The following is a 26789-nucleotide window of genomic DNA, read 5'->3' as shown; positions in this document are numbered from 1 at the left end:
TATTACTTCTAGGATATAGAAACTAATAATAAGTCTCAGTTCTTTGAGGTGTATGATGAAATGTTGTTCATGGGATGTCTTCTTTGGTCATGTTGTCAACAGAATATGTTCTTTAGTGGATACCCAGTAACATATCCACTGCATTTTGTGATATCTGTCTTTACCCTTTACTACAATTGGAACTTTTTGTGTTTGGCAGCAATACTTTCTAATGAAAGGGATTTTGCATGCATATATACATACATACACATGTATGTTTAGATGAAATAAGCAAATTTTTATTTTCCAGAATGGAAATATGGTTTAGTGATCAGGTTAACGCAATATTAATCAGACATGAACTTTTTCCTGGGGTTCACTTTTAAGCTGGCATGTTGAAATGATCTGGGGCTCAATCTGCACATCTGAATTCATTTTGTAAAATATGGCAAGCAGCTGCATCCCTGTGGAAGCTGAAACAACTGCAGGACATTAACCCATTGAGAAGATTACAGTAGGGTTTCAGTTCCATGTTAACTGTATTTATTAGTGAAAATTGACTTGAGTGCTTCTGCTTTTAACAGACTTTTTTATGTCTAGAAGAAAGGAAATAAAGCATTGGAATGATAGGACTTTGATGTGTAAAGAAGTTAATGTCTAAAGAAGTAATTATCTAAATCAAACAAAAGTGGGTACAGGAAAGAATTATTTTGGAGTCTAATGAGCTATCAGCTCATCATGTCAAGAAAAATGTTCTTCACCTGTTTGATTTAGAAATTAAGTAACTTGTCTGTGGAAGACTGGTTGTGGTTGCAATAAATTTGGATTGGAACCCCTTACCTCTTACCAATAAATACCCTTGATAGGAACCATTTCTAGTGGGAGACAACTGAAAGAAAGCTGGGCATCAAACCAGGGCTTGGCCCTTCGTATAAATTCGCTGTATGAAATCTGTCCTCTTTAGAGAGTTAAAGCAGGGTGACTGGATTTGAACTGAAGAAAGGGACAGATTGCTTCAGAGGTGCCTTGCTCACTTTAGGCCATAGTAACCCCACACAGTGCTGTGTGTATCAAATCTGAAACTGCTCAACTCAAGGCCTGATTTGGGAGGTTGGGGTTTATACACAATCCTAGAGGTTAGTATTTCTCCAGGTCTTGTGTTTGAACCACTAAAAACACTGGGTGTGTGGGGTGTGTGTAAGTGGTTCTTGAAAAAGGGAGGCTGTGTGTTCTCTTTCTGATGGTCTGGTTCTAGAAATCTGTAGTTCTTGTTTTCTCCTAGTCATAGACTGGTGGGGTAAATTTTTTTTTTAACCCAAGTTTCAAGCTGGAGTTTTATGGCACGTGCCTGAAATCCCAGCACATGGGAGGTGGAGGCAGGGAGTCTACATAACAAGTTCATTGCCAACTTGGAATATTAAGGGTATCTCAGAACTGAAACAGAACAAGGCAATGTAGGTAGTTTTCCTTACTTTGTTTGTAGAAAAATAGTAATCATTTCAAAAGTTATTGTGAAAAACAGAGAAAATTTAGGCTTAAAGGAAAGTGACTTTTCTTAGCATTTGATTTTTTTTAAGTGTGTTTGGGCATTAGTTTCGGTTTGAGTGCAATGGTTTTGTTTTTTAGAGTGTTCATGTTGTGTGCCTTAGTTAGTTCTAGCCTGCTCAGCATAGGCCAAAGGAATATCAGGGTATTTTAGACATTATCACATTTAAGTATCGTTACATACTTATTATGGCATAACTAAGGTGCTGTTCGCCCTAGAGCCCTGTGCCGTGTGGCCTTTTCAAAAGCTGCTCATCTTGAGTGCCGTAGCTTTTTCTCTAGCTAGCCTCATGGACCCTGTCCTTGAGGAGTGCCCCTGGTCTAGATCCCCTTGGTGATTTTTATCATTTTCCACACATTTGGTCAGATTAAAAGGGCGTATTATGAAAATGAATTTGACAGCCATATGGCGAGTGACCTGAGCGTGAGCGAGAGAAGAGTTAGTGGAGGGCTGTCGTGTAGAGAAAGGGGCGGGGAGAGGACCTTGTCTTCCTGTACATCGTGGATACAGAGAGGGTGAAAGATAGGAGATTTTTAAAGTTAGGTACTCTAAATTGATATAAAAGCTTTTGTCAGATCAAGATGGGGTATTTTAAATATCTTTATTTTAATAGCTAACATTTATTGTGTACTTACTGTATCAAGATTGTTCCAAATTGTTTTCTGTATGAGTTCATCTAATTGTCACAATAATCTTTAAAAAGCAGGGCTATTATTCACATTTTATAGATGAGATAATGGAAGCAGAGAGAAGTAAAGTAACTTCTGTAAAGTCTTAACAAAGTAACAGAGCTGGGGATTGAACCCAGACAGTCTGCGTCTGAAGCCAAACGTTGAAATCATATCTTTATGCCCAACTCTAACTTCATCTCACACTTTCCACAGAAATCAGGTGAAGCATGTTTTCTGCCATTACTGTGAGCCTGGCAATCAGCAAGAGGGCCTCAGGAGATAGCACCCTGTGTAGACATTGTGTGATTTGCCAGAAACTGTGTGTGTGGGGAACTAGTTAGTGACTCATAGCCCAAAGAGATAATATGCTCTGCCTTTGAGATGTGCAGAATGGGAAAATATCTGTAGGCTGCTGAGAGCTGATGCACAGGATTGGGCCGCGTGTCTCCACTGGTGGGAAGCCTGTCTCCTGTTAATATGTAGTTTGTGACCCTTTAGACTGTCTCTTCAGGCCAGATACTCCATCCTAGAAAAGTTCTTTCTCTGCCTGGGCTTTGCCTTCTGCACTGATATCAATGACCAGTCCTTCTGTGTGTCTCCAACTCTAGAGGCTGTCGTACAATTAGATTATTCCTGGACTTCTCTCAACTGCTTTAACATGTGCTCTCAAGTTTGGATGTTCTTCCACAGAATCTGCAAAGTATTTCTAATTCCCACCTTAGGGAAAAATGATGGCATTATCAGATTGATATAAACATAGGGAGTAATATTTATTATGTGTATCATATGGTAATTAGTACTTACTTTGATGACCTTTATGTTCTTTTAACTAGTTCTTGTTTATTATTTAATTTAGTGCCATGTACAATAAAAATACATGCGTTAGATTTGGCTAGTTTCCATTATATATCAGCCTGATTTGATAGGAAAAATGTCACATTTTAAATTGAGCCAGTTATTTGCTCATAAGATTATAAAATATAATGCCCACTTCTGATCTATTGATTTTCTACCATAATTTAGCCTTTGGTTCAAATGAGAACTAGATTATGCTGTGGTTTTCTCATTTTGTGTATTATATTTATAAGAATGTCTTTAAATTCTTATCTGGTACTCCTAAAGTAAGTGTGTGTGTTCATGTGTGTTCCTGTGTGTGCGCACATATGTGTGTCCTATTTGTGTGTGTAGCATATATGGAGGCCAGAGATTGACATCAGGTTGTCTTTCTCAGTCACTTCTTCACAGTAATTAATTAATTATCAAAACAGTATTTCTATTTGAAAGTATCCAAAGCAGTTGCTACATTCTATCCTAGATGCTTAAGTTTTCAGCAATGATTAGGTATGTTGTGTCATGCTAGATAATAGATCAGCAGATCTATTATCATTTTATAGTAATTCAGCGTAGGTCAGTCCTCAAAGTCATTCCTCAAAACCCAGAGCTCCCTGTTTCAGCTAAACTGGCTGGTCAAAGAGCAGCCAGAATCCAATTGCCTCTCTCTCCCTCAGGGCTGGGGTTACAGGAGTGTGTTGTTGTGTCAGCTTTTACGTGGGTGTCGGGATCTGAACTCAGGCCCTCATGCCCACAAAGTAATCGCCATTGCTACAGCCAACTCCCCATCTCCCAAAGTGACTTTTGTTTTGTTGGTCTGTGTGAAATAGGGGAATATGTGTTAAGGGGCTGCTGGACACTCCCTGAAGAATTGCTAATGGGACTTTGGGTGCTGTGCAGCACTCTGGAGAGCTACCAAGTGATGCCAAAGTAGTTGATGAGTATTTCTGTTCCAGTACTTACTGTAGTGTAGATACTGAATGTGTACCAGCCACGTAGGTGATTCTTTGATACCTGAGCTGACCAAGCACTTTTCTCCCGCTGTACTACTTTTCATTTGAATAAAGACTTTAAACAGAAGACAGTTGGATTTACTACAAAACTGAAATTATCTGAAATTTGAAGATTTCTGTACTTTTTGAAGTAGTTTAGAATTGCTTCTATTTTGTGTACTTTTTAATAGCTAAATATGTTTGTAAGTTTTATTATTTTTTCCTTTTACTTTAGATGAATAATACTGCAGCTAGCCCGATGTCTACTGCCACTTCGAGTAGTGGAAGAAACACAGGGAAGGCTGTAAGCTTTGCTGCAGAACTGCAGAGCATGATGTGAGTGTGTCTTTACATGTGTTACTGTTGCTGTTTTACCCTGATTAGTGTTGAAAAAGGAAACGGAAATAAAATGCATAAATCTTAGCTTCATGTAATTTGTATTTAAACAGAAGTGCTCTCATTTAAATAGCTGCAGTAAGACCGCAGGATTGGCTCCGAGGGCTGCACTGGTGCACTGCATCTGCACTGGGCGCCAGCTCATCTTCTTTGGACAGTCAAAGTATTTTCAGAGAAGGTTGCAGTTTTTCTTAGTTCTCCTAAGTCAGTGAACCTAATTTAAAGTAGTTTTTAATTTTGGTAATATTTGAACCATTGCATTTCAGATTATTGTGAGAAACACAAAGCATTAAAAAATCACAGGTATTGAATCTTTGAGAAATTGTCCATTTGTTTAAGAATTCTTCCCAGAAGCTATCCTCAGCTTGCAGTGAATGAGACAATTTATCTTAGTTGGGTAGGGAAGCAGATTAGTTAGGGAACCATGTAAGCACTGAATTCTTTCCTAGTGGTTCAGGAGACCAGTATCCACAGGAAGAGGCAATGTTACTTCTTTCCCAGTGGTTCCCAGTGATTGCAATGATCAGGGAGTTTAAAAGAATATTTCTCTGGAAAGTTTAAATGCCTTCCTCATGTGTATATTGACAGCCTTTAGAGTGGGTTGATTCTACTGTGTGATAATAATAGTTCAAAGCACAGTTTTGATAAGTTTGATCACATTTGATAGTCTCTCAGTAGACATACTTCAAAGAAAGTATTAGCATTGAGAGCGTTAATGTCATAGTATCTCAGACTCTGTGCTTTCAGCTTATCTTTATAGTCTTAACTATTGAGGATCTTGAGAACTTTGGTTGTATGGATCATCTATAAATACTGAGTTCTTAGAATTTAAAACTGAGAAATAAAAATTTATGCTTTCATTTGAAAAATAATAAACATATGTAAATATAGTCTATTTCTTTTAAAATAAGTTCTAAAACCAAAAATTGGTAACTTGTGTTGCTAAGATGGGGATAAACACTAATGTAGAGCTGAGTTTTGTGAACCGCCTATATTTTAAATTGTGGAATGCTTTAAGAGTCTATATGTTTGTTACATGTTTGAGTTTTTCATTATAGTTTAATGGACTTTTTGTTACCAAACTTTTGTGTTATGTTAAAGTAATTATATTTAAAATATTAAATATATACTTTATGATAAGTTGATAAATTTCATTTTTTTCCCGTGTCACTAAATTGATTTACTTGTAGTTTTTAATGTGAATTTGAACATGTTCAGAGTCCTTAAATTATAATATAATGAACCCCATGTATCCTTTATACAAATTTAACAGTAATTTCCCTTTCATAGTCTTATTTGACCTTTCTTCCTAATATCCATTAAAAAAAAGAAATATTCTAAAGCTAATCGCATAGGATTTATTAAAACAATATATATTAGTAGGTAAAACACTGGGTGATGTGCAGCGTGAGGCAGCAGACTATAGCCATGTAACCCGTCTCAGCAAATGAACTTTCCTTGAATGTCAGTGATGTTCACACATTTATCTGCCACTCATTGCTGTCTTCAGGATTCATGGCCAAAACTAGTATTTATAGCAAGCACCATGTGGACTGTGAAGCGGAAAATATTTACTATCTAGTTTTTTTTTTTTTTTTCAGAAATTGACCTCTGAGTTATAAAACCAGCTCTATAAAAGGAAAACAGAAACTTAGAGGTGGTTCTGCCTAATATTTATTTCTGATATACCTAAGACCATTTAAGAAAGTTGAGCAAAAGAAAAGCTAAATTCAGTACTTTGTATTAAATACTTTTGCACACATCTTCCCAAGCGATCTACCTAAGCTGGGTTCGGAATGTAAAGGTTATTGTTGGCTGTGACTCTGGAATAAGTGTGCACTTTTCCTTCATTTCAGACCTCAGGGAGAGGCCACTCCTAATAGTACATTCAGCATGGAGAGACTAAAGTTTTTCCCTTCATGAATTTTTCCTCAGAAAGGGAACTAGAGTCCAAATGAGGGGAATTGTTTTAAATTTGTCAGTATATCCTATTGCTTTAAAAGTTTCAGGCTTTAGATGCTACATGAGTGAAGTCAGTATGCATGTCATGCTTGGTCGTGTGCGGCCTTTCAGATGAGCAAGTGCAGACTTAATCCCCTGCATACTGTAGGAATTTCACTCCAAATCCTTGCTGCTGCTGCTGCTTCATAGTTAAGCCTGTTGATGTTGTTGTTTCAGTCCTCTGTTGCTGCCATCTTCCCTATCTATTAACTAGTAGTAAGGTGTTTGTCTTTTGGCTACAAGCTGTCTAACTGTGGAACATTACTTAGTCTTTTTCTTTTCAAGGATTGGTCTCATTGAGAACTAACTAGTTGTCAATCACAATGAAAATCGTCCAGTTCAGTTAATAAATCCAAAGTGGCAGCCTTAATAAACAGAAGAGAAAGAGCCTGGGGGCAGCTCCTGAGTTCTGTGAGCTAGAGGAGGTAGAAGGCTCACACAGCCAGAGGAAAGGAGCGGTCTACTGTGGCCCTTGCCAAGGGCAAGTTGTGTACCAGGGGTGTGGATGTATGGGAGCAGATTCCTTGTGGTTCTATTTTGTGTGGGGGGGTGTTTTGTCTGCAAGTCTGTCTGGGCACCACTTGTTTGCCTGGCGCTGGAGAGAGCCAGAGAGGGTGCTGGATCACCTGCAACTGGAGTTACTGTTGGTTGTGAGCTACCAGGTAGGTGCTGAGACTCTAACCTGGGTCCTCTTAAAAAGCAGTCAATGCTCTTAACTGCTAAGCCATCTCTCTATTTTTCGCTTTCTTCTGTTTTCGTGGTTCTTAGTAATCTGTAGTTACTACTGACTTTTGTAATGACTGTCTTTTGAACAGCGTGTGTGGTCTTAAGCTTTATTAATCAAGTTTTTTAGTGTTACCAAAACTATGAAATAAAATATTGGCACCTATTACCTTAAAATCAAAGAAGAAGTTTTTAATTTAATAACCTTTTTGGTACTAACTTTAATTTTCCTTTAAGGAAGCTGAACTGATTTACATTTTAACCTTATTCTGAGAGACGACCCCTCCTCACCCATCAACATGGCTTTGTGTTGTCAAACTGCTTGGTCACTGAGCTTCAGCATAGTTGGTCACTTACATTTCCTATATGTGTTTTTATGTTCTGATTCTCAGGATTTTTTTTTTTTTTTTTTTTTGTCTTTTTAACCAACATCTTGGGTTCCTGTAGTTTATTAAGAACTTTCAGTGTCTTAAAAAGCTTTCTCCTTTGAGGATCTCCCTTGGCATTCCCTTCTCCCAGCATTTGGGAGCACCCTTAAGGTTGTTTAGTGTGTGAGTTTTCCTTTTCTTCTTCCTTTTAAATGTAGCTTAGTCAGTTGTACGCTGCCTGTTGCTTCTGTGTTTGACCTGAAGTCCTCTTAATTTCGTGCACTTCCTATATTTCAGGTTTTGGTTTCCACAGTTTAATATTAATCCATTTTGTTGTTCTATATTGTCAGGGAGGGGTCTACCATCACAAATTACATAAACCTTCCTTCCTTCACGACTGAAACGCTACCTTTATCAGATAATAAATGATCCCTTTGCCTCTGCTTTGTTCATTGACTTTCTCTTCCTTTGCCAGCACTGCATTACTGTAGTTATTAGAGCTTCTTAATGTGTTTTAATATTTGCTGTTATAGTTCAAATCCGTCCACATAAGTTTTCTCTTTTAAAATATTTTTGGCCCCCTTCTTATTTTTATGCTTCCAGATGAATTTTAGGAATCATTTCAACAAGCTCCAAACAAATTCTAAGTGCAAATTTTAAGAACTTTCATTTTTTGTTTCTTTTTATGCCTTTTACTGTATTCTCAGATTTCAGACATGGGTCTTTTCAATCCATTTTACTTTTAAAGTTGATTAATGAAGTAATTTTACATTTGGAAAGTTTATTTGAAACAACCCCTGATAGAAACAGTAAAAACAACCAGACTAATGAGTGGGCTGCTTGGCTAGTGTATGATTAGAGACCAAACCTTCTCGGTTTTCTTTAATATTTGCTTTTCTTGTTGAGTGTAGAATTGTGCTGTGACTGCAGTATGCAAAAATCCAGCCAATTTATCACCTTAATTTTAAATCATGGTAGTGATTTTCTTATTTTTGAATGACAGAATTGGTCAGTTTTAAGTGGTCAGTTCAGTTTTTAAAAATGGATTTCTAAGATTGCATTCTGACTAGTAGAGTAACATACATCAGTGTCCACTCAGTAGAGTCCAGAGAGGCGGAATAGATTTAATGTATTCATTTTTGAACATGAGAAAAGATGATAGAGTGGGTCTTCCTCTGACTACTTCAAAGAAGGTATTTCTGCAATAGATCAGGAGTGTGGATGCGTAGTGAGAGTACAGGCAGATAGAATGCGGTGAGATTCACTAGAGTCACATGCGGTCTGTTCCTATGATAAACTGTTCCTATGATAAACTGTTCCTATGATAAACTGTGCTAGTTTTTTTTTTATAATTTATCTGCTTGTGTAGTTTTAATTTTTTTCACTCTTTGGTATTTGCTGATTTGTTGTTGTTCCAGACATCAGCAGTGCTTTGCTACCATGCCACTTGGAAGGCATGGCAAGGCCTCTGGCAGTGACGGGTAGGGACGCTTTGAGAACAGTTAGTGAAGGAGGTGGGCAGAGAAAACTGGTTGGAAGTGTTCACTGTGGCATGAACTGTCAGGACTTAGCTGAGGCAGGTGGCCTGCTTTTCCTATAGCAGTGCTCTGCTGCTCTGCATAGGCCTGGGAAGTCAAGGCATTTGGGTGGATGTAGAATTCTGAAGGGCAGATGGTATAGCAAGTTATTAATTTGACATGCTGGAGGTTCTAGCCTACAGGTGAGGTATAAAATACAATGGAGTTGATCAGCATGTACACAAAGTATGGGAAAGGATTGGAGCCTTCAGTGCATCAGTATAATTATGTAGAACATAAGCAGTACCTATGAGAGCGTAGAGGGTCAGCCATCTGACCTGTTCTCCAGTCTACTCTGACTTCCTGTGATGTCCCAATTTGACGCCTTGCTTTGTTTCTTATAAATGACCTCATTTTAGTTTTTTACAGTGCTGTATTTGTCTGAATCTAGTCCCTGATCCCAGGGCTTTAAATCCTTTTCCTGATGTGCTCTATCTGGCATTTTGTAGGTGCTGGTAAGTGTGAAGTTGTGATCGTACTGACATAGTATTTGGGAGGATAGCCTTCAGGGGAGGGCCCAGCTATTGAAATCTTAAAAGTTTTCCAAATAGAAGGGGTAGGGAATAGGAGCCTGGATAATCCTTATGCTTTCCATATTTTTTTTTTTGTCTTACATGCATGAAAATATTCTCAAGTGTAGCTTTCTGTGTTTAGGGTTTTGATTTACTTTAATACCTCTTCCCTGCTTCCTTGACAATTCTATATTTATAACTACATATAGATGATGGATAGAGGAGGGGGTAGTAAAGTTTGGCCAATAGGATACGATCCATAACTAATTTTAAGTATTTCTGCAGTGTTACAAGATGCAGTAGCAATATTCATCTCTAAGGTGGATAAGTCAGATGATGCATTGCAAATCATTTACATGTATCGTAGTTGTTCAGTTAGAACTTGATGTAAATGCCTTGCCTTTTAAATTAGTCTTTGTTGGATTATAGGAATAGAACTTAATTTTAGCACTTTTATTTGTTTGTTTTTGTTTTGTGGACCGCTGATCAGGTATTCAGAAATAAAGGAATCTATCTTAATAATGCCACTGAAGAGAAATCTGAGTGTCTTAGAAATGGATTAGGCCAGTCTTTTATTGATTCATGAAGAAGTAGAAAAGGACTAATTTGTCTTAGGGTGGTTTGTTGGTTAGTTGATTTGACCCAGGGTAGCTAGCTGGTTAGTTGATGTGTCCCAGGGTAGCTAGTTGTTAGGTGATGTGTTCCAGGGTGGCAAATTGGATATTATGGGTTCAGTACTTAATACCTGGATTCTTAATATCCATTTCCCTATTCCTTTCTAGTGTCTCTCTGATATAAATAGTGACAGGTCTTATTCTTCCTTATTCTTTTAAACTGTCAGCGTTTCTTTAGTTTTTCATCGTATGTTTATATTTGAGATTAGCACTACAGTATTGGACTCATTTTAGAATGATGACCGGTGTATATCACTTGACACATTTTCAAGGCATAATCTTTTTATGTGCTTTAAGTTCTACATTACTGTAGATATAGAGTGTTTACTGAAAATTTTCATTCATTTAAACATTATGGGATGTTTTAAGTTTAGACAGTTTTGAAGTGACAAATATTATATATATGACATATATAGCTGACAAAACTACATTTCCTTTTCAAGCTTTTGTTGCTTTCCTGGTCAAAGACACAGTGATGTACTTAGAGTCACTTTCCAGCACTTATCTATTTTTATAAGTAATTCTTTGAAGTTAGCTCCCCCTCCCCTATTTCTCCAGTCTCCTTTAAAGTCTTAACAGTTAGACTAAAGCAGTGTGACTCTGGGTAGCCAACCTGTGTTGTTTGCTCACTATTGGTCAGCCCACTTTCTTCCTGTGATGACGGTGTCTGCAGTGCTGTGCAATGGGATGCTCTATAAGGCTTACCCTTACAGTGTAACAAATAGTTCCGAGACCATATCTGTTCTAGAGTACTCTTGTATCATCCTGCTTTGTTTTTTCATTCAAAAAATAGCCTTGATTGTCTGCTATGGGATAGTCAGTGTTCTTGGGCTCTGCAGATCTATCAGTGGATACAACATACGGGATCCCTAGTTTTGTGGACCTACCTTACATCCCAATTTTGTTAGAAATACTTCATTTCTCTCTCTCTCTTTTTTTTTTTTGAAAATACTACTGCTTCTGGAGCAAACCATGTTCTTGGAAGTTTACAATACTGTACATTAAAGTCTTTGACTTAATTATATATACTTTTGCGTTATGGTGGTGGCATTACTTTTGATTGCAGTTTTGGCTCAAGACTTGTTTTTCCTATGACATATGAAACCTTTTAAAATGCAGTGTATTGGAGTCACCTTCTAGTTTTACTTGAAATTAGTTTTTTAAAGCATGGATATTTTTTTAAAGGTAATAATCAGAAGAAATTAATTTCCAATAAAAGTGAATAGTAGCAACACGAACTGATTGTGTATTGAAGGACTAGATATTAAGCAGCATTTTCTGTTTCCTATTTATAGAAAACCCTTTGCCTAATTATAGACTATTTTATAGTTCTACTGTAAATATTAGAATTTTAATATTTAAATAAAGATTGGCATGTTAAATTAATGAAACCCTAATACATAGAACAGGCCGAACACTTAACAAGTGTCTAACTGTCATTTTCCAAATTTTTGTATGCTAATGTAGTGGTTTTGAATAAGAATGGCCCTCACAGGCTCACAATAAGTGCTAATGAACTCTTCCATACAATTAAAGGATGAGGAGATGTCGATCTTGGAGTAGGAGTCTCACTGAGGGTGAGGCTTTGAGGTTTTAAAAGCAATCTCTCTGATCAGGATGTAGCTCCAGCTACTGCTCTAGGGCTACACTCCCTGCCATGATAATGGACTAAGTCTCCTAACTATAGGCAAACCCCCAGTTTCAATGCTTTCTTTTATAAGACGGTGCCTTGGTTGTGGTGTGTCTCTTCAATAGAACAATTAGAACAGTGAATAAGATACCAAATATGTACAATTATTGATAATTAAGCATACAGTCTTAATAAGTCTACATCTGCCTTTGAACTGCTTTTTTAAAAAATCTCATTTTTAAGCAATGTCACTTTGTTGTGCTTATTTATTTATTTATTTATTTATTTATTTATTATTATTTATTTGGTTTTTTCAAGACAGGGTTTCCATGTGTAACAGTTCTGACAGTCCTGGCTGTCCTGGAACTCATTTTGTAGACCAGGCTGGCCCCACACTCATAGAAATCCACCTGCTTCTGCCTCTGATGTGCTGGGATTAAAGGTGTGTTGCCACCACTACTGTGTGGGCTTGACATATGCCAATTCCTTTTGGTCCATTTATGTTATTGTGTTGTATGTCTGAGGTATTTCTTTTGTGCCACATTCTATTATTCAAACATTATAAATATAGAGTTGAAAAACTTTACATTTACAATGTGAGAAAACATGGTGATATATCTTTAAAAGAAAATTGAGACAACATTCCATAATAGATATAATCAATCAATGAAATAGAATTATTAAAAGCAGTTGCTTACTGTAGGTTAATTTATCTACATTAATCCTAAACTGCCAAGTGTTATCACATTATCTGGTTAATATAGTGATTAATTCTTTTTGTTTTTTTAAAATTAATTAATTTATTTAGGTTTGTGTGTATGAATGCTCTATCTGCATGTATGCCTGCAGGCCAGAAGAGGGCATTAGATCCCATTATAGATGGTTGTGAGTCACTATGTGTTGCTGGGAATTAAACTCAGGACTTCTGGAAGAGCAGCCAATGCTCTTAGCTGCTGAGCCATCTCCAGCCCTAAATATTTTGTGGTGTGTGTGATTACTTCTTTAATGTTATCTTCTTTTTTGTTTGGTCATAAACTCAGAATTTATGAGATTTTTTAATGAAAACATGTTTCAGCTTTTTTTTCAAATTATATAATGTTTCTACCACTTTTCTTTATTCTAATCATAATTGTCATTTAGAAGTATTTTCCCTTTTTTCCTTTTTTCCCTTTTTCATATATATTATTTCTTTTGTGTGTTTTTCTTATAACTTAAGTTTTTTTACATTTATTAAGTAATTATGATTCATTCAGCTACTCACATTCAAGCTACATTATCGAGTTCCTGTGGTATGTCACGCCTGAGCTAAATAATGTGGAAGAGGAGAGGGAATGGGATTTTTGTGTGCTTATGTTGCTTAATACAATGTAGTTTGTATTTCATGTGTCTTATGATCCTTTGGTCATTGCAGTTTCCCTTGTTTCTACTGTAAATATGTGTTTAGGTGCGGAGACATTAAAGATTTACACAGAAAATTCAGGTTTGGTTTAAGTTCCCAAGGTAAAATTGACCTCAGCATATCTAATTTTGTATAAACACTGCCTTTGTGTATGGGAGACAGGTGTATAAAAATAAGTATATTCTTGTTTTCATGGAGAGAAGAAAACCTTAGTGTATTTTAAGTTCTGCTTTGCAGGGTGTCTGTGGGCTGCTCAGGAGGTGTTGATGAAATCCTCCCAACCCCCCCCTAGGGCTCCTTTACAAAATCCACTTCATTTACTAGCTTTTTCATAGCATATCATGAGACAAATGGATTCTCCTAGAGTCACCAAAGTAATAATTAACTATACTTACGTATGTGTGTAAGTAGAATGAGGATCCTACCCTCAGACAGAAATTGAGACAGAATGACAGACAGTTGAGAATGTAAGTATGTAAAGAAGGTTATTCAAGTCCTTCTGTATACAAGTGGGTAAGAGGGTTTTCAACTCAGAGGACTGAATCTTATGAAATAATGCCATTTTATCTCTTTCTTTAAGACTGGGTTGCTGTTTAACCCATTGCTAAATTTGGGGTAAGGTAACAGGATCTGGTAAGAAACATCACAGAAAGGAGAACGCGGTATCAAGACCTGAAGGTAGGAATGAGGTTGTAGCAACGTTTAATGTATCTAGAAGGAAATTTGTTTGTAGAAAATACTGATAAAACTGGTGATAATGTAAATGTCAGAATGTGGTAAATTGAATGGCATGACTAGGATACTAATATTTACCTAGGGATAGTAAACCTTTCAAAGGTGTTGCCAACTTGCAGGTATGGTTGCCTTGGCACTGAGTGAGGAAGATGTGGAAAGAACGACAGGAGCACGGTGACTGTTGTCTTTGTGAGGACACATGGTGCCAGGAGAATGAAGCAGAGGAGACAAGCTCTAACAGACATTGCACAGGCCAACTTGCCAGGTCTTGGGGACTGCTGGGAATCAGGGACTAGTATAAAAGAAATGGTTCAAGGTTACATTCCTATCCTAAGAATGGGACGTCTAATGATATTAAGTTGAACAGTGAAATTTATCATTTGTATCTTGATTCCAAAAAAGATTTGAGGCATCTGTCTAGAATTAGGATATTGTTTACAGCAGGATTATAATACAACAGGAAGGGGCAGGGAAGGGAAATGAAAGTGAACCCCAAAGCAGTAGGTAGAGACACACATTTGAGAAATGCATATGGTGAAGTCCTCTCACTGATGCTAAGATGGGAGTTCTTATTATTCTTACCAACAGCCTATAAAAAAATTAAAAAAAACCATGTCACTGTGTACTGTCTCAACACAAATTAGAGTAGTCCAGTAATTAACCATATGCCAGGTTTTAGGAATATCCACCATGTTTTGGAGGTGAGGCATGAGATACATTTCCTTCCATGGCAGCCTATGGGGACACTTTATTGTGTAGTGAGCAAAACAGTATTGCTAACTGTATGTCCCTAGTAAATAATTAAAATCCACATTGGTTGAATTTGTTAAGATTTAAGCTGGGGAAAAAAAGCACTATTAGTAGAAATACATTTGATTTGTTTTTTAAAGATGATGGTGGCAAGTCTGATCTTAAAATTGGTGGTTTTAAATTGTGCTCACTAGAAGAATTTAATCATGGGCTCTAAAAGCCCTTCCCTTCATTCTCTCTGCAATGAGAGCTGCCCACACTGTGTCTGTTTGAGATTAGTAGGTACATCTTTAAATTTGGTGTTTGAACAGAATTGTAGCTCAGAAATGTTTGAACACCACTGGTACATAGTCCTAATTCCCAAAGTAAAGTTCAGGAAAAAAATCAATTAAGTAATTGATTATTTCTAGTTTTATGAATAATATGATGCTAAGATGAATGATGATGCTAAATCAATATTACGTACATATATGATACTTTTGGACATTTATAATGCTTACTTATTGCCATTTTTTGTGCCTAGGATCTATGATAAAAAATATGTCCCACTGAGCTTGAGGAATGGATAGAGTAACATTCCAATGATTTTAAATAAATGAACATGATTTTCATAAAGTTGAGCCTTTAAAACTGTGGTAATCTGACTGATTTTCACAGTTTGATAAAAAGTTTGGACTGCCCCCCGAAACCTTCCCTGCTCTTTTAATGACATGTTGATGATAGAAAACAGTACATGGTGGGAACTTAGCTATTCAGTTACAGCCTCAGGCATAGGAAGTTTTACCTGTGTCTCTTTGACTCACTGTCTCCCTGTTCAGGGAGTGAGTCAGACGTGAGTCATTTGCTTATTTCTGAAGGTTGCCCTCCTCTCTCTTTCCATTTATTCTTACTTGTCTTAGGCAGATTCACCTTTCATATTTAGTATTTTTTTTCTCCTTGGGCCTTCCTAGTCAAAAGCAAAGTACATGGTTTATGACAATTTCTATACCAAAATATTAACATGCTCTTTGATATTCTTACTTTTCAGTGATTTTTATGATGTGCGTCTAAGCATGTCCCTTCTTTGTGGGCTCTTACAAGACATTGGCCAGATTTTCATAAAACTACTAAATGCCCTGACTGGTTACACAATTACACTAGACTGCTTTTCAAAGGGAAGGCTCCAGATTTTGACCTCTTGTTGGAAATTAATTTAAGAGCTAGGGCAGTGCTACAGTTCATAAATGAAACAATAACAGTACAAGTAGGCATAAATGGACAGCAAAACATATTTGCAGTTAAGGACAGATCTGTGTTATAAGGTGTAAGCATAGGTAGCGTAAGTTCAGGTCAGTGAAATTAGGGACTTTCTGGAATTCCTGTGTAAAGCAGTTGAGCTAGAGGTCAGCACCCTCCCTTTACTGTGGACCACAGGGACAGTTCTCTACTGCAGGTTAAAGGGGATTGGAGTCCCTCTTTGACAATTGTCCTATTTACATAAGCATTGTTTTCTTCAGTCAGTAGGCAGGTAGTAGTGGAGGAGGGGACGGAAGGGCACTCAAGACCAACATTGTTTACCATAAGAAAGTGCTATATAAAGCCTGCAGTGGTGGCATATGCACTTAATACCAGCACTCCGGAGGCAGAGACAGGGCAGCTCTGTGAGTTTGAGGCCAACCCAAGTTCCAGGATAGGCTTCAAAGTTACACAGAGAATAGAAACTCTATCTTGAAAAAACAAACAAAAACAAAAAACCAACAGGCAGCAAAATAAATAAATAAAATAAAAAAAGGTAATTGCTGTAAAATACCCAGAAGAGGACTTGTTGCTTGAGATCTCTGTGGGTCAGAGTTTGGATGAGGATTATGAGAGTGGTTTGTGAGCATCTCGACATACTAGGGGCAAATACTAATTTAAACAGCCAGCCATGTCTCACAAATTCTTAGTCTATGCACTGCTAGATATTTGAAGGAATTTTGAACCTGAACTTAGAAGCAATGTGGGGAGAGGTGAGGCACGGGAAAGATTGCGTTGTGTATGTGTAATCTGCCCCAGAATGGAAAGACATACATGGATGAGAATGTTCATGATTGTATATTACAACTGAAAAATAAGCAAAAACCTTTTCATGCATCTGGAAAATATATAATATATGATGGGATATTGTTGATAGCATAGATAGGCCAATAGCTGACATCATTATGCAGTGTCACAATCTGTAGGATTCTTGAGGGAACCATTGTGCAAGTACTCAATCATTGTGGGGAAACTACAGGGGTAAGGGGATAGGAGTTTCTCTTCACATGTTGAAAGTTGTGTTTGGAAGTAGAATTGGGTTAAATATTTTCCTTCTAGGCTCTTGAATCCCTCAGAATGAGAGATTAGTAGGATGCTACTGGATGCTCTCCTCAGTTTGAGAAGTAAGCAGTTGGTCTGCAGTAGGCCTAACAAACCAGGACTTCCCGCAGCAGAGGTGGAGCCAGGGCCTACACTTTTAACAAGCTTTTCAGGCCCATTGCTGTTGCTGCTGCTCCTGCTGGACTGTGAACCCCATCATGAGAGATGAGAGTCAAGTGTATTGCAGAGAACTGAAGGACCAGAGGGCTGATTATACATAATAACTCTGAGTTTTGTCAGGTAGGATATAGGCACTTTACTTTTTATTTCGTTTTCATGGGAAACTTTGGGGATTAGGTGCTATGCTTATAGCTGAGGGAGTTCAGACAGTGCGCTCTCGCTCAAGGTTTAGTGAGAGTATAATGGAGATTCAGATCCTAACTTAAATCCTTGATAGTCTCTCATGTTCCTTGTTCTTTTCTGTTTGCTTTTTATTTTTTTCATTCCCTCCCTTCCTTCCTTCCTTCCTTCCTCATTACTTCCTTCCTCCTTCCTTCCTTCATTCCTTCCCTTCATTCCTTTCCTTTCGTTTTTTTTCTGAGACAAGGTTTCTCTGTAGCTTTAGAACCTGTCCTGGAACTAGCTTTTGTACACTAGGCTGGCCTCTTGAACTCACAGGATCCACCTGCCTCTGACTTCCTGAGTGCTGGATTACAGGTGTGTGCCACCCACGCGCCTGGCCCAGAGATCTTTTCTTAGAATATGATTTATCATTGGAGATCTTTGCTCTATTTCTTCAAACTTTATCATGGCAGAAATGAAGGTTTTATGTAGATTCAGAGCCCACTAAATGATTTGTATAATTGTAGTGTACGGTTCTGTCTTTTAGGTCTAAGCATAGCTGCTGTTACCTGTTTGGTTCCTCAGGTATATATACATGCATACATACTTATAATTTGCAGTGATGGGATTGTAGCATATGTAATTTAGCATGCTGTTTTCCCTCTAAACACAGCTTTAGCGGTGACAGCTCCCTACACTCTGCCAGATTCCTCAGTCATTAGCACATTCAGGAACTCTGTCTGGGTACCATCCATTTTCCTCCCTCTCCCAGAGCTCTGCTGCCAAATTCTTCTGCTAGTTTCTTTGTGATATTTTCAATTTAACCTTTTGTTTTTTTGGATGCTGGGGATCAAAGGGCCTTATCCATCCTAGGCAAATACTCTATCATTGAGCCAACATACATCCCTGGTGCCTAGTCTTGTTATATATATGTTATTATATATGGGCTTATTATAAATATATATATGTAATATTAGTGTTGAGTCACTTTTCTTTTTAAGATTTATTCTCTGTTTCTTTGTTTTGGCTGCACACAATTTCTCTGTCATTTTAGTGGCTTCTGATAATGTAAGGGGAATACATGTGGGGTTACATTGCCTTATCTAACAACCACCTTTCCTTTCCTATGCCATCCTTTTCTAATTCCCTGCCTTCCTGCATCCATTGACAGGTAGGCTAGCAGAATCAGAACAGATAAAAACTTTATCTGTTATTCAAAGATTAGTTTTGTATTTCCACTGTTATTTGCCCATTTCCTTGATTTCTAGTGCCTTGAGTTATACATCTTAGGGAAAATGTCATGACAAACTAACTTCTAAGATTCTTTTTTTTTTTTTAAATTGGATGTTTCTAATTAAAACTAATATGTAAATTTATGTTTTCTTTTCTAAATGGTTTCTAAACTGTTATACCTATGATTTTTCATTTGTATATTTACTTAACATGTGAGTTTTCTTTTTTTCGACATTAAAATATTCCATGACAAATGAAATGTGGGTGCATGAATGCTGTTGACATTTTGAGATCCCCAGACAACTTTCTCATCTGGGTTCTTTGTGTCTCTAGAAATGTGAACTGTTCAACTACCTCATGGCCATCTGGGCAGGGCATTCCCCCATGCCCCAGTGGCACTGAGTAGACTAAAACAATAAATGTATCTCCAGCTCTACTCCAACCCTGTAGAGAAAAAAAACAGGAGCTAGAGCGTTTTTTAAAAAACTTTCTGGAGATTTTGAAAACATTAAATCCTGGATGAAATTGGGCGAATAGGACATGGCAGTAGTCCTGGAACCTTGGCATACTCTCTGTTGGAAGACAAAGTGTCTGGGTATAATGATTTTAGTGGGTAAATTCTTGTATAAGGTGAATTTTAATTTCTGCTGATATTTTTAATCATGTGAAGGTGGTGTGGACAGGCACAGACTACTAAGTATGATGACTCAATGGTCAAGTTTCTGATCAAACTCAACAACGTCTCCCTTTGATAACCTTTACTTTGTTTTAATTGCTTTGACTCCCTGATCATTATTATGAAAGCAGTGGCCTAGAATAACCTGAAGATAACAGAGATGGCCTGTTTTGTGTTTGTATTTTGTCAAAGTTTGCCAACGTTAGAGGACTGTGCTTGAGAACCAGCACCTTCATAGAGAAATGAAGGACCAGGAAGTGACTTTATTAAGGCCAGTGTATAATGCACTAAAGCAGCTGTCAAGAGTAGAAAGGCGGGCTAGCATGTCACTTACTCAGCTTTGTGACGGGGCAGGTTTCATGACTGCATCCCTTTTCCTTATCTGAGTAATTTAAACTACTCATCATACAGTTGTGAGGATATAAAAGAAAGAGTGTTACAAAGGGTTAGCATAGCACCTGATGAGTAAATACTCAACCCAGAAAGCTAATGGATAAACAGACTCAACCAAGAAAGGTCCCAGATAAAACACTACAGTTTCAGCATCAGGACCACAGGCTGCATTGGGCACTCAGACTCTTCAAAGTTGTTAATTTAAAATACAAGGTCGGGTATTAGATTGATTATATACTTAAAAACATTGGAGAAATAAACATTAACTTTTTGGTCTACTCATTTTACTAAGTGTTTATGTTTCTTTATTTCTTTTTAAATTGCCTATGGTTACACACAGCTATAGACCAAAATCTGTTAGGAAAAGAAAAAAAAAGAAAGAAACTGTAATGTTTTATTGTAAACAACTTTACAAGAAAAATTGTTTTTTGGGTGAGGAGACAGTTTTTTCAGTGAATGTTTTGCATGTTCATCCTGGCTTAGCTTATTTATGGACATAAATTTGTTAGACCAGTGACTCTCACATTTTAATTTATGGAGGAAGGAGAGGGAGGGTGTGTTGTCTTGTTTAAAAAGGCACCATGGCTGGCTGTTGATAAACCAGATTGGGTGCCATTGGACCACAGTAGCCAAGTATCACTCTCGGAACAAGGTGTGGTGTGTGTGTGTGTGTGTGTGTGTGTGTGTTGTGTGTATATATATATATATATATATACTATATATATATATATATATATAGAGTAAGGCTACTTAGTTTTACTTTGCATGATAGTTTCAGTAATACCCACATTGTGAACTACATGCACCTTCTCAGGATTAACAATTGGTTAGAGATAAAGTGATTATATTTATTTTCTTATTGTGTTTTTTTTTTCAATATAATCCTTTCTATAAAGCAAATATAAAGCATGCCCTAAGTGCATATATATATTCTTCCTTGAGCATTTTATTCTTGTATTAGTGTATCTTTGTGTTTTTCTGTTACCTGGCTTAGCACATTGTTTATGCAGAAGACCCTATTAACGAGTGCCCTCTCCGGTTGGCACCAGGCCCTGGGTGGGGCAAACACAACACAAGGGAGCATCCAGATTAGCCCTCGTTTGAGGGTTGTAGGAGATCCTTCCGCGAGATTTTCACTCTCGCACCTCCCCTGTCTCCACTGTGTCTCAGCCTTACTGTGGAGAAGTAGGCTGCATATAAATGACTCTTGATTTTCAATTAGCATAGTCTCATGCATGCTTAGACATTTTATATAAAATATTTATGACCAAGATGAAATAATGTAGTTGAATTCAAGTTATATTACTTGGGATTAAAAGTAAGTTAACAGTTTGAAAAAGTAAACAGCACTATGTCTTTATTCTTGCACGCTCAATGGCTGCCAGAGCTTTAGAAAGCCCCGTTCAGCAGAATCTTGCCAGCTCCTGAAATATGCTGCTGTTTTACCTACTGGCGGCTACCTGCTGCCTGTGCTGGTAGCTACCGTACACTGCTTCATTGGAGACATGTTCCTGTCAGCTCTTACTTTAAACACACAGATGTTCGTTGAGTGTAGTAGCAGTGAGTCTAGTTTTATTATGCTGTTATTTAGAATTCTTTGAGAATTTGTCTGTGATGTGTGTGTGTGTGGTGTTTATATGAATTGTGTGTGTGTGTGTGTGTGCGCGCGCACGTGTGCTCGCGCGTGCTCGTGCGCGTCCGCTACATCTGGAAATGCTCAAAATTTGTTTGCATTTTTAAAAGAACAGTCTGCAGTGAAAGTAGAACTTTTTGAGAGGTGAGGTTCAAGTTAAACTATGAGGGAACACTAGTGAGGATAGCATAATATTGTACGTTATTATTTGGCAAATGTAGCTAATGCAGGCATTAGCTGTGTCTGCGTTTGTAAAGGACCATGCATAGGGAGCTAGAGAGATAGGCTCCACAGAACTTTCTCTGTAAGCCCCAGAACGTAACTAGAGCAGAGCTTTTAGTTATTAGTGAGGACTAATTTCTGTAAGTTTTAGAGTGATACATGTGTCGTTTTCATCACGCAATGTGCATTAGAGTGTAAAAAGAGCCTTTATGGTTATAAATTTGTCCATCATTGCAAGTTAGGAGTTGTATTTCTTAAAGTTAGAATTTACTTACATGCACCTTCTCTACTCTGAAACAAATTTTTATTCCTACAGAAGTGTGGCCAAAGTAAGTTTTCCCAAAAAGACTTATTCCATATTAGGTCCACTGATAATGTTTCAAATAAAAATGAAACTCCTACACAACCAAGGGTGGAGGACTGTCTAGATGTTGTTTCTAGCTTTCTTTTTCATGGCTTTTCAGAAGTGTATCATATTATAAATACATTCAAAATGTTTTGCTCTGAGGATATGTAGCATTCCTGTAAAGGTTAAGTCAATAAAAATGATTTGGATACATTCCTCGGCCTGGCTGGAACAGGTAGCCCGTTGTTTTGGGTGCCCTTGAGCTTCTGCAGCACATGGCTATGGTGTAGCCTGGAATCGACTAAACTTGCCTTCAATGCATCAGCTTTAAAAACCAAGATTTTCTTGCCTTCTAGAAGCGAGTGATTTTAAAGCAGGCCTGTATGTGACTCAGTTCTTTTAAATGTAGCTGGAATTTTGGAGCCTTTCTGTCTCCTCAAATGCCGAAGATAGACTGTAATGGACAAGGAAGAGGTGTGGGCGGGAAAATGCAATGGCCAAGCCTTCCCATAGGGCTTAGAAAGATTGGCGGTTCTGGGGTTAAAGACGGTAACACACGTTATAATGATGGCTTTAGATGTTAGACCTTCTCTCCTAAACAAGTTTAGGAGAAAGTTCTATGCCCATTGGGTGGTTCTGTTCAAATTAAAGCTTGCTGTTTAAACTGCTCAAGAAACTTTTGTTTTAAAAGTGTATGTATATTTCTTATGTCAACAGTGTTTTCTCATTCTTCTTAAGTACTTACATGATCTAGTTTGTATATTTTGTTTATTTCAGATGCTTCGATAGTGACTTTTCGGGTCTTATTATTTTTATAGCGACTTTTCAAAAAATATCTGTCAGTTTATGAGCATGAATAAGGGCATTTTTCTTCATTGTTTCCTTTAAGGAAGTGCAGTGATGGTATTAGGTATTTCTGCATTAAAAATTACTGATCATGTATCTGCATAAAAGTAAATACAAACTTAAATTGCATGTTTTAGTGAAGTTTTATTATGGAATATTTGTTTTTTGTACATATAATATACTTACTTTGTAAATAAACACTTAGGACAAAATTTAGTGTTTTTTTTTTTTTTTTTTTTGTGGGGTAGTACACAAATTTCATGCCAAGGAAATAGATTGGGTTCATCTCAGTAAGAATTGATCACGTATATGAGAGATTTAAACCATTTAATAAGTAATTAGCAATTTAAGACATATTTTGCTCTATTTATGATTTAAGTTTTGCTAGATAAGAATATTTTGATAGATTAAAAATGCATATAAAGATTAAAAATAAGACTTTTAGTCAACTGGTTGCGTTAAAGCTGTCTAGGTGATTGATAATTAAAATATATTTGCCAAGGGCCTTTTCTCTGAACACTGGAGCACTCAGCTCTTCTGTAATGTGCTTTGTATGACATAAGAAACTTGACTAGTGAATCTAGAGTAAAGTTCATTTGAGAATACTTCTCATTCATATCTACTTTAGATAATAAGATTTCTAAATGAGGTGGATACGAGTGGTAAAAGGTTTTAAAAATAAAATTTCTTCCTAAATTATTGAGGCAGAGATAGGATATGTGTGCACATGTATGTGTGTTTAATTTCACCAAGTGTGAGAGTGTAGAGAATTTTGTTTGAATCCTGGCGGTCATGAGCATGTAAGGAAGTAGTTTCTGGTGTGGATTAATCATCAAAAGTTGGATTACACTGAATTTTTTATTTATATTGCTTACTAATGTGCTGTAATGCACTTTTTAAAAAAGTAGTATTTACCTAATTGTTTTTTAAAATATTGTGTGTGTGTGCGTGTGCATATGTACTTTAGTGTTTCTAAGAACACTAGCAAAATTTTAATGCTTTTTTTCAAAAGCTGAATCACATAAAGGTTTACAAGTTTCATGACAGTAAACCTTAATTTTACTCGCTTACCTTTTGTACTCAGTTGTCTGCTGTTGGGGCACAGCTGTAGAGGGGAGTTTCTCATAGGCTTCTCATAATACCCCTGAGTGTTTGGGGCCTTACCAGGAAATGCTCACATAGATTTTATTTTCTCTCTCCTTTGTAAAAGAAAAATGTGCTGAGGAAGGAAGCCAGGACCTTGAACATGTGGCAAAGGCTTTAGCCCTAGCCCTGACATACATTTATGGTTTGGTACCAGGTTCATAGAAAACTTATTTATATAATGTGGATTGTTACTGTAAATTTTTTTTCTGTGTGCTATACTATTGTTGTATATAACTCTTGTATGGTAGAAGTCTAGGAAACAAAGTAAGAATTGTTTTCTCAAACAAACAACCAAAGAAGAAACTCCCCCAAGTTCCCCCTTCACAAAAAACAAAAACAAAAACCACAAAACCCAAAACTTTTAAAAGATGTATTCACATAAAATATCTAAGAGAGTCTTTACCTTCCCCCTCTTGATGCTCAGGCATCTGTGCTCTGGGGTCTAGTTACAGTGATGAAGTGGAGGGCTGGAGCACTTAACTACATAATGTGCATTATTATAGATTAGAATAGAGTGCACCTGATGAACTATTTTCTGCTCAGATTCATTGAAATAATTCTAAATTATGTATTAGAAATAATGACTATTACTAAATATTCATTAAAGAATATCACTTTGAGAGCTAGTTCCAGGACAGGCTCCAAAGCTACAGAGAAACCCTGTCTCGAAAAACCAAAAAAAAAAAAAAAAAAAAAAAAAAAAAAAAAAAAAAAAAAAAAAAAAAAAAAAAGAATATCACTTTTCACTTAAAGAATATCTTGGGAATTTATTCTTAAGTTGAGAAGTTTAGTACAGAAATTTAAAAAGAAAATTGCAGTTATTATTGATAAATAGCAGAAATAAAAGTCTAGTGCTTTAATGACTTACCCAGGTTATACGGGCAGTGAGTGATGTAGATGTGTAGTGCCAAGCTTAGACAGCCATAAGTAAGGACCTCTCAGCAGATTGTTAATGCTCACATTTGCATGTGTATACTGAAACGAATGATCTTACTATTATCAGTGACTATTTGGATTTATAACTGGAAAACAATGTCTTTGGATTTTATAAGCATATTACTGTTTAATAGGATGTTTCTTCATAGATGCCTAATTTTTATTTTTATTTTACAGATTGACTTTTTTTTGCAGTGTACAAAGTATTGTCAGTCTAGAAAATAATTTTTCCCAGAAGATACAACAGACCCTTAGTTATATAATTTAGTTATTTTTCTTGCTTTATAATCATTATTCCAAGTTTCATAGTCATTAGTGTATATACACATGTTTATACTATATGTAAAAATTTAAAATCAGACTAATAACCAAAAGGAATTAAAGTCGAGTATCTGTGGCAGGTATTTTGTTTCAGTGAAAAGTATGTCTGTGTCCATATAAAGGTTGTGGAACACCACAGCATCATTATTATAATTTTTACAAAGAAAGCCTGTGTATACATATGTTTTTAAAACTTTATTGGTAATTGTTATTTGGTTTTGGCTAGTGTTTTCCCTTTATTTACTTTTTGCTTTTATTGAACCACAAAATAAATTTAGTTGTGAGATAGCTGACCATAAGGAATACATAAATAATGGTTTGGCACACTCAAGTCTCATGTAATTTTAAGAGGACCTATAAATGTGTATTTAAGCTTTTGGAGTTTTAACTTAATCTTTTATGTAAATATATGTTTATAGTTGGTGGTGTAATGATCTAACAGACATCTTTTGTGTACAAAAGTTAATGTTACTGAGAAGCAAGTATGATAAAATTAATCTATTTGACTTTGTAGTCAAAATTAATTGCATTACATAGACTATTTAGATCTATCTTGTTGAGAATGCCTTTAGTTTAACATCACTCTGTTGTATAATTTCTGAAGAGAAATGACAGTAGGATTAGTAGCATTCACAAAATTTTTAAAGTAGTTTTCAAAAACTATAGTAAGTACATTTTGGACAAGAATATTAACTTGGTAAATTTTCTAAAATCAACATAATAATTTTTAACACGCTTCAGCATTACAAAAATTGTGTTATGTCTATCTGTCCTTTTTTCTTCTAAACAATAGACTTAAAGAATTTAAACATGGTTAATTATCACTTCTTGTTTATTTGCAGCAGCCATCCTTATGCTTCATATGTCTTTTGTTACTTGGATGTATATTGGATTTAAAAATTATTATCATTTAAAATTTTTTTTGCTAAGGATTGAACTGTGGTCATTGGGTTTGTGGGGCAAGTATTTCATTACTAAGCTACACTCCTAGCTCCTATATGTTGGATTTTTGAGTATTAATAACAATTTAGAATATTTATAGGAAGAGAATGAATAGCACATTTAACACATTTTTCTTTCTGTAGGAATATTAAGCACTTTCATAGCAACTAGCCTTTAAACTGAATTCTGTAGTTCATCTCATTTGGGAACATTACAATAAGGGCTATAGTTTCTGTTTTCTAGGGGAAAATATGCCTATGAAAAAATAGGCTTTAGAATTAACTCCTGTTTAATAATAGCACGAGCTTGAAATGTTTTATAGGGTGTTTCTCACATCCATTCAACAGTGTTGCAAACTTTGAATCCCTTGACCTTAATAGTAGTATATGGGGAGGAAATTCCTAAGAACTCTGTGTGAGCTGGAGATATTATAAACAGCATCATAAAGGAACATTTCATCTAGAGGCTGCTGTAGATGTCTTAAAAGTTATATGGTCTGCTTTATTTGTGTTTTCTTTTGAATGGACAAAAGTTTGTGGTTAACTGTGGTTAAAATTGCAAGGAAACTCCCTTTGCATAAGGTATAGAGTTTCCCCATTTTATATGAATTGTAACACATTAATCAGACTTCATCTCCAATAAATACTGTTGTC

General features: G+C 36.4%; 2 protein-coding genes across 8 annotated transcripts in view; one reads left to right on the top strand and one right to left on the bottom strand.

Moving 5' to 3' along the window:
* The window catches only part of Supt3h (SPT3 homolog, SAGA and STAGA complex component), a 367984-nt gene that overhangs the window by 7493 nt on the left and 333702 nt on the right, over positions 1-26789 (top strand). For all 6 annotated transcript variants that reach the window (XR_006020875.1, XM_038342156.2, XM_038342152.2 and 3 more), the window contains exon 2: positions 4255-4355. Coding sequence is in view for 5 of the 6 variants with exons in the window: in XM_038342156.2 (XP_038198084.1) it covers positions 4255-4355 (101 nt within the window). In the remaining variant the exon portion in view is untranslated. The remainder of the gene's footprint in view (positions 1-4254; positions 4356-26789) is intronic.
* The window catches only part of Runx2 (RUNX family transcription factor 2), a 205604-nt gene that overhangs the window by 174621 nt on the left and 4194 nt on the right, over positions 1-26789 (bottom strand). The gene's annotated exons all lie outside the window — the stretch shown is intronic.

Source organism: Arvicola amphibius, chromosome 9 (assembly GCF_903992535.2).
Source record: "Arvicola amphibius chromosome 9, mArvAmp1.2, whole genome shotgun sequence".
Taxonomy (NCBI): Eukaryota; Metazoa; Chordata; class Mammalia; order Rodentia; family Cricetidae; genus Arvicola; species Arvicola amphibius.
This window is presented reverse-complemented; position numbering and strand designations above follow the sequence as displayed.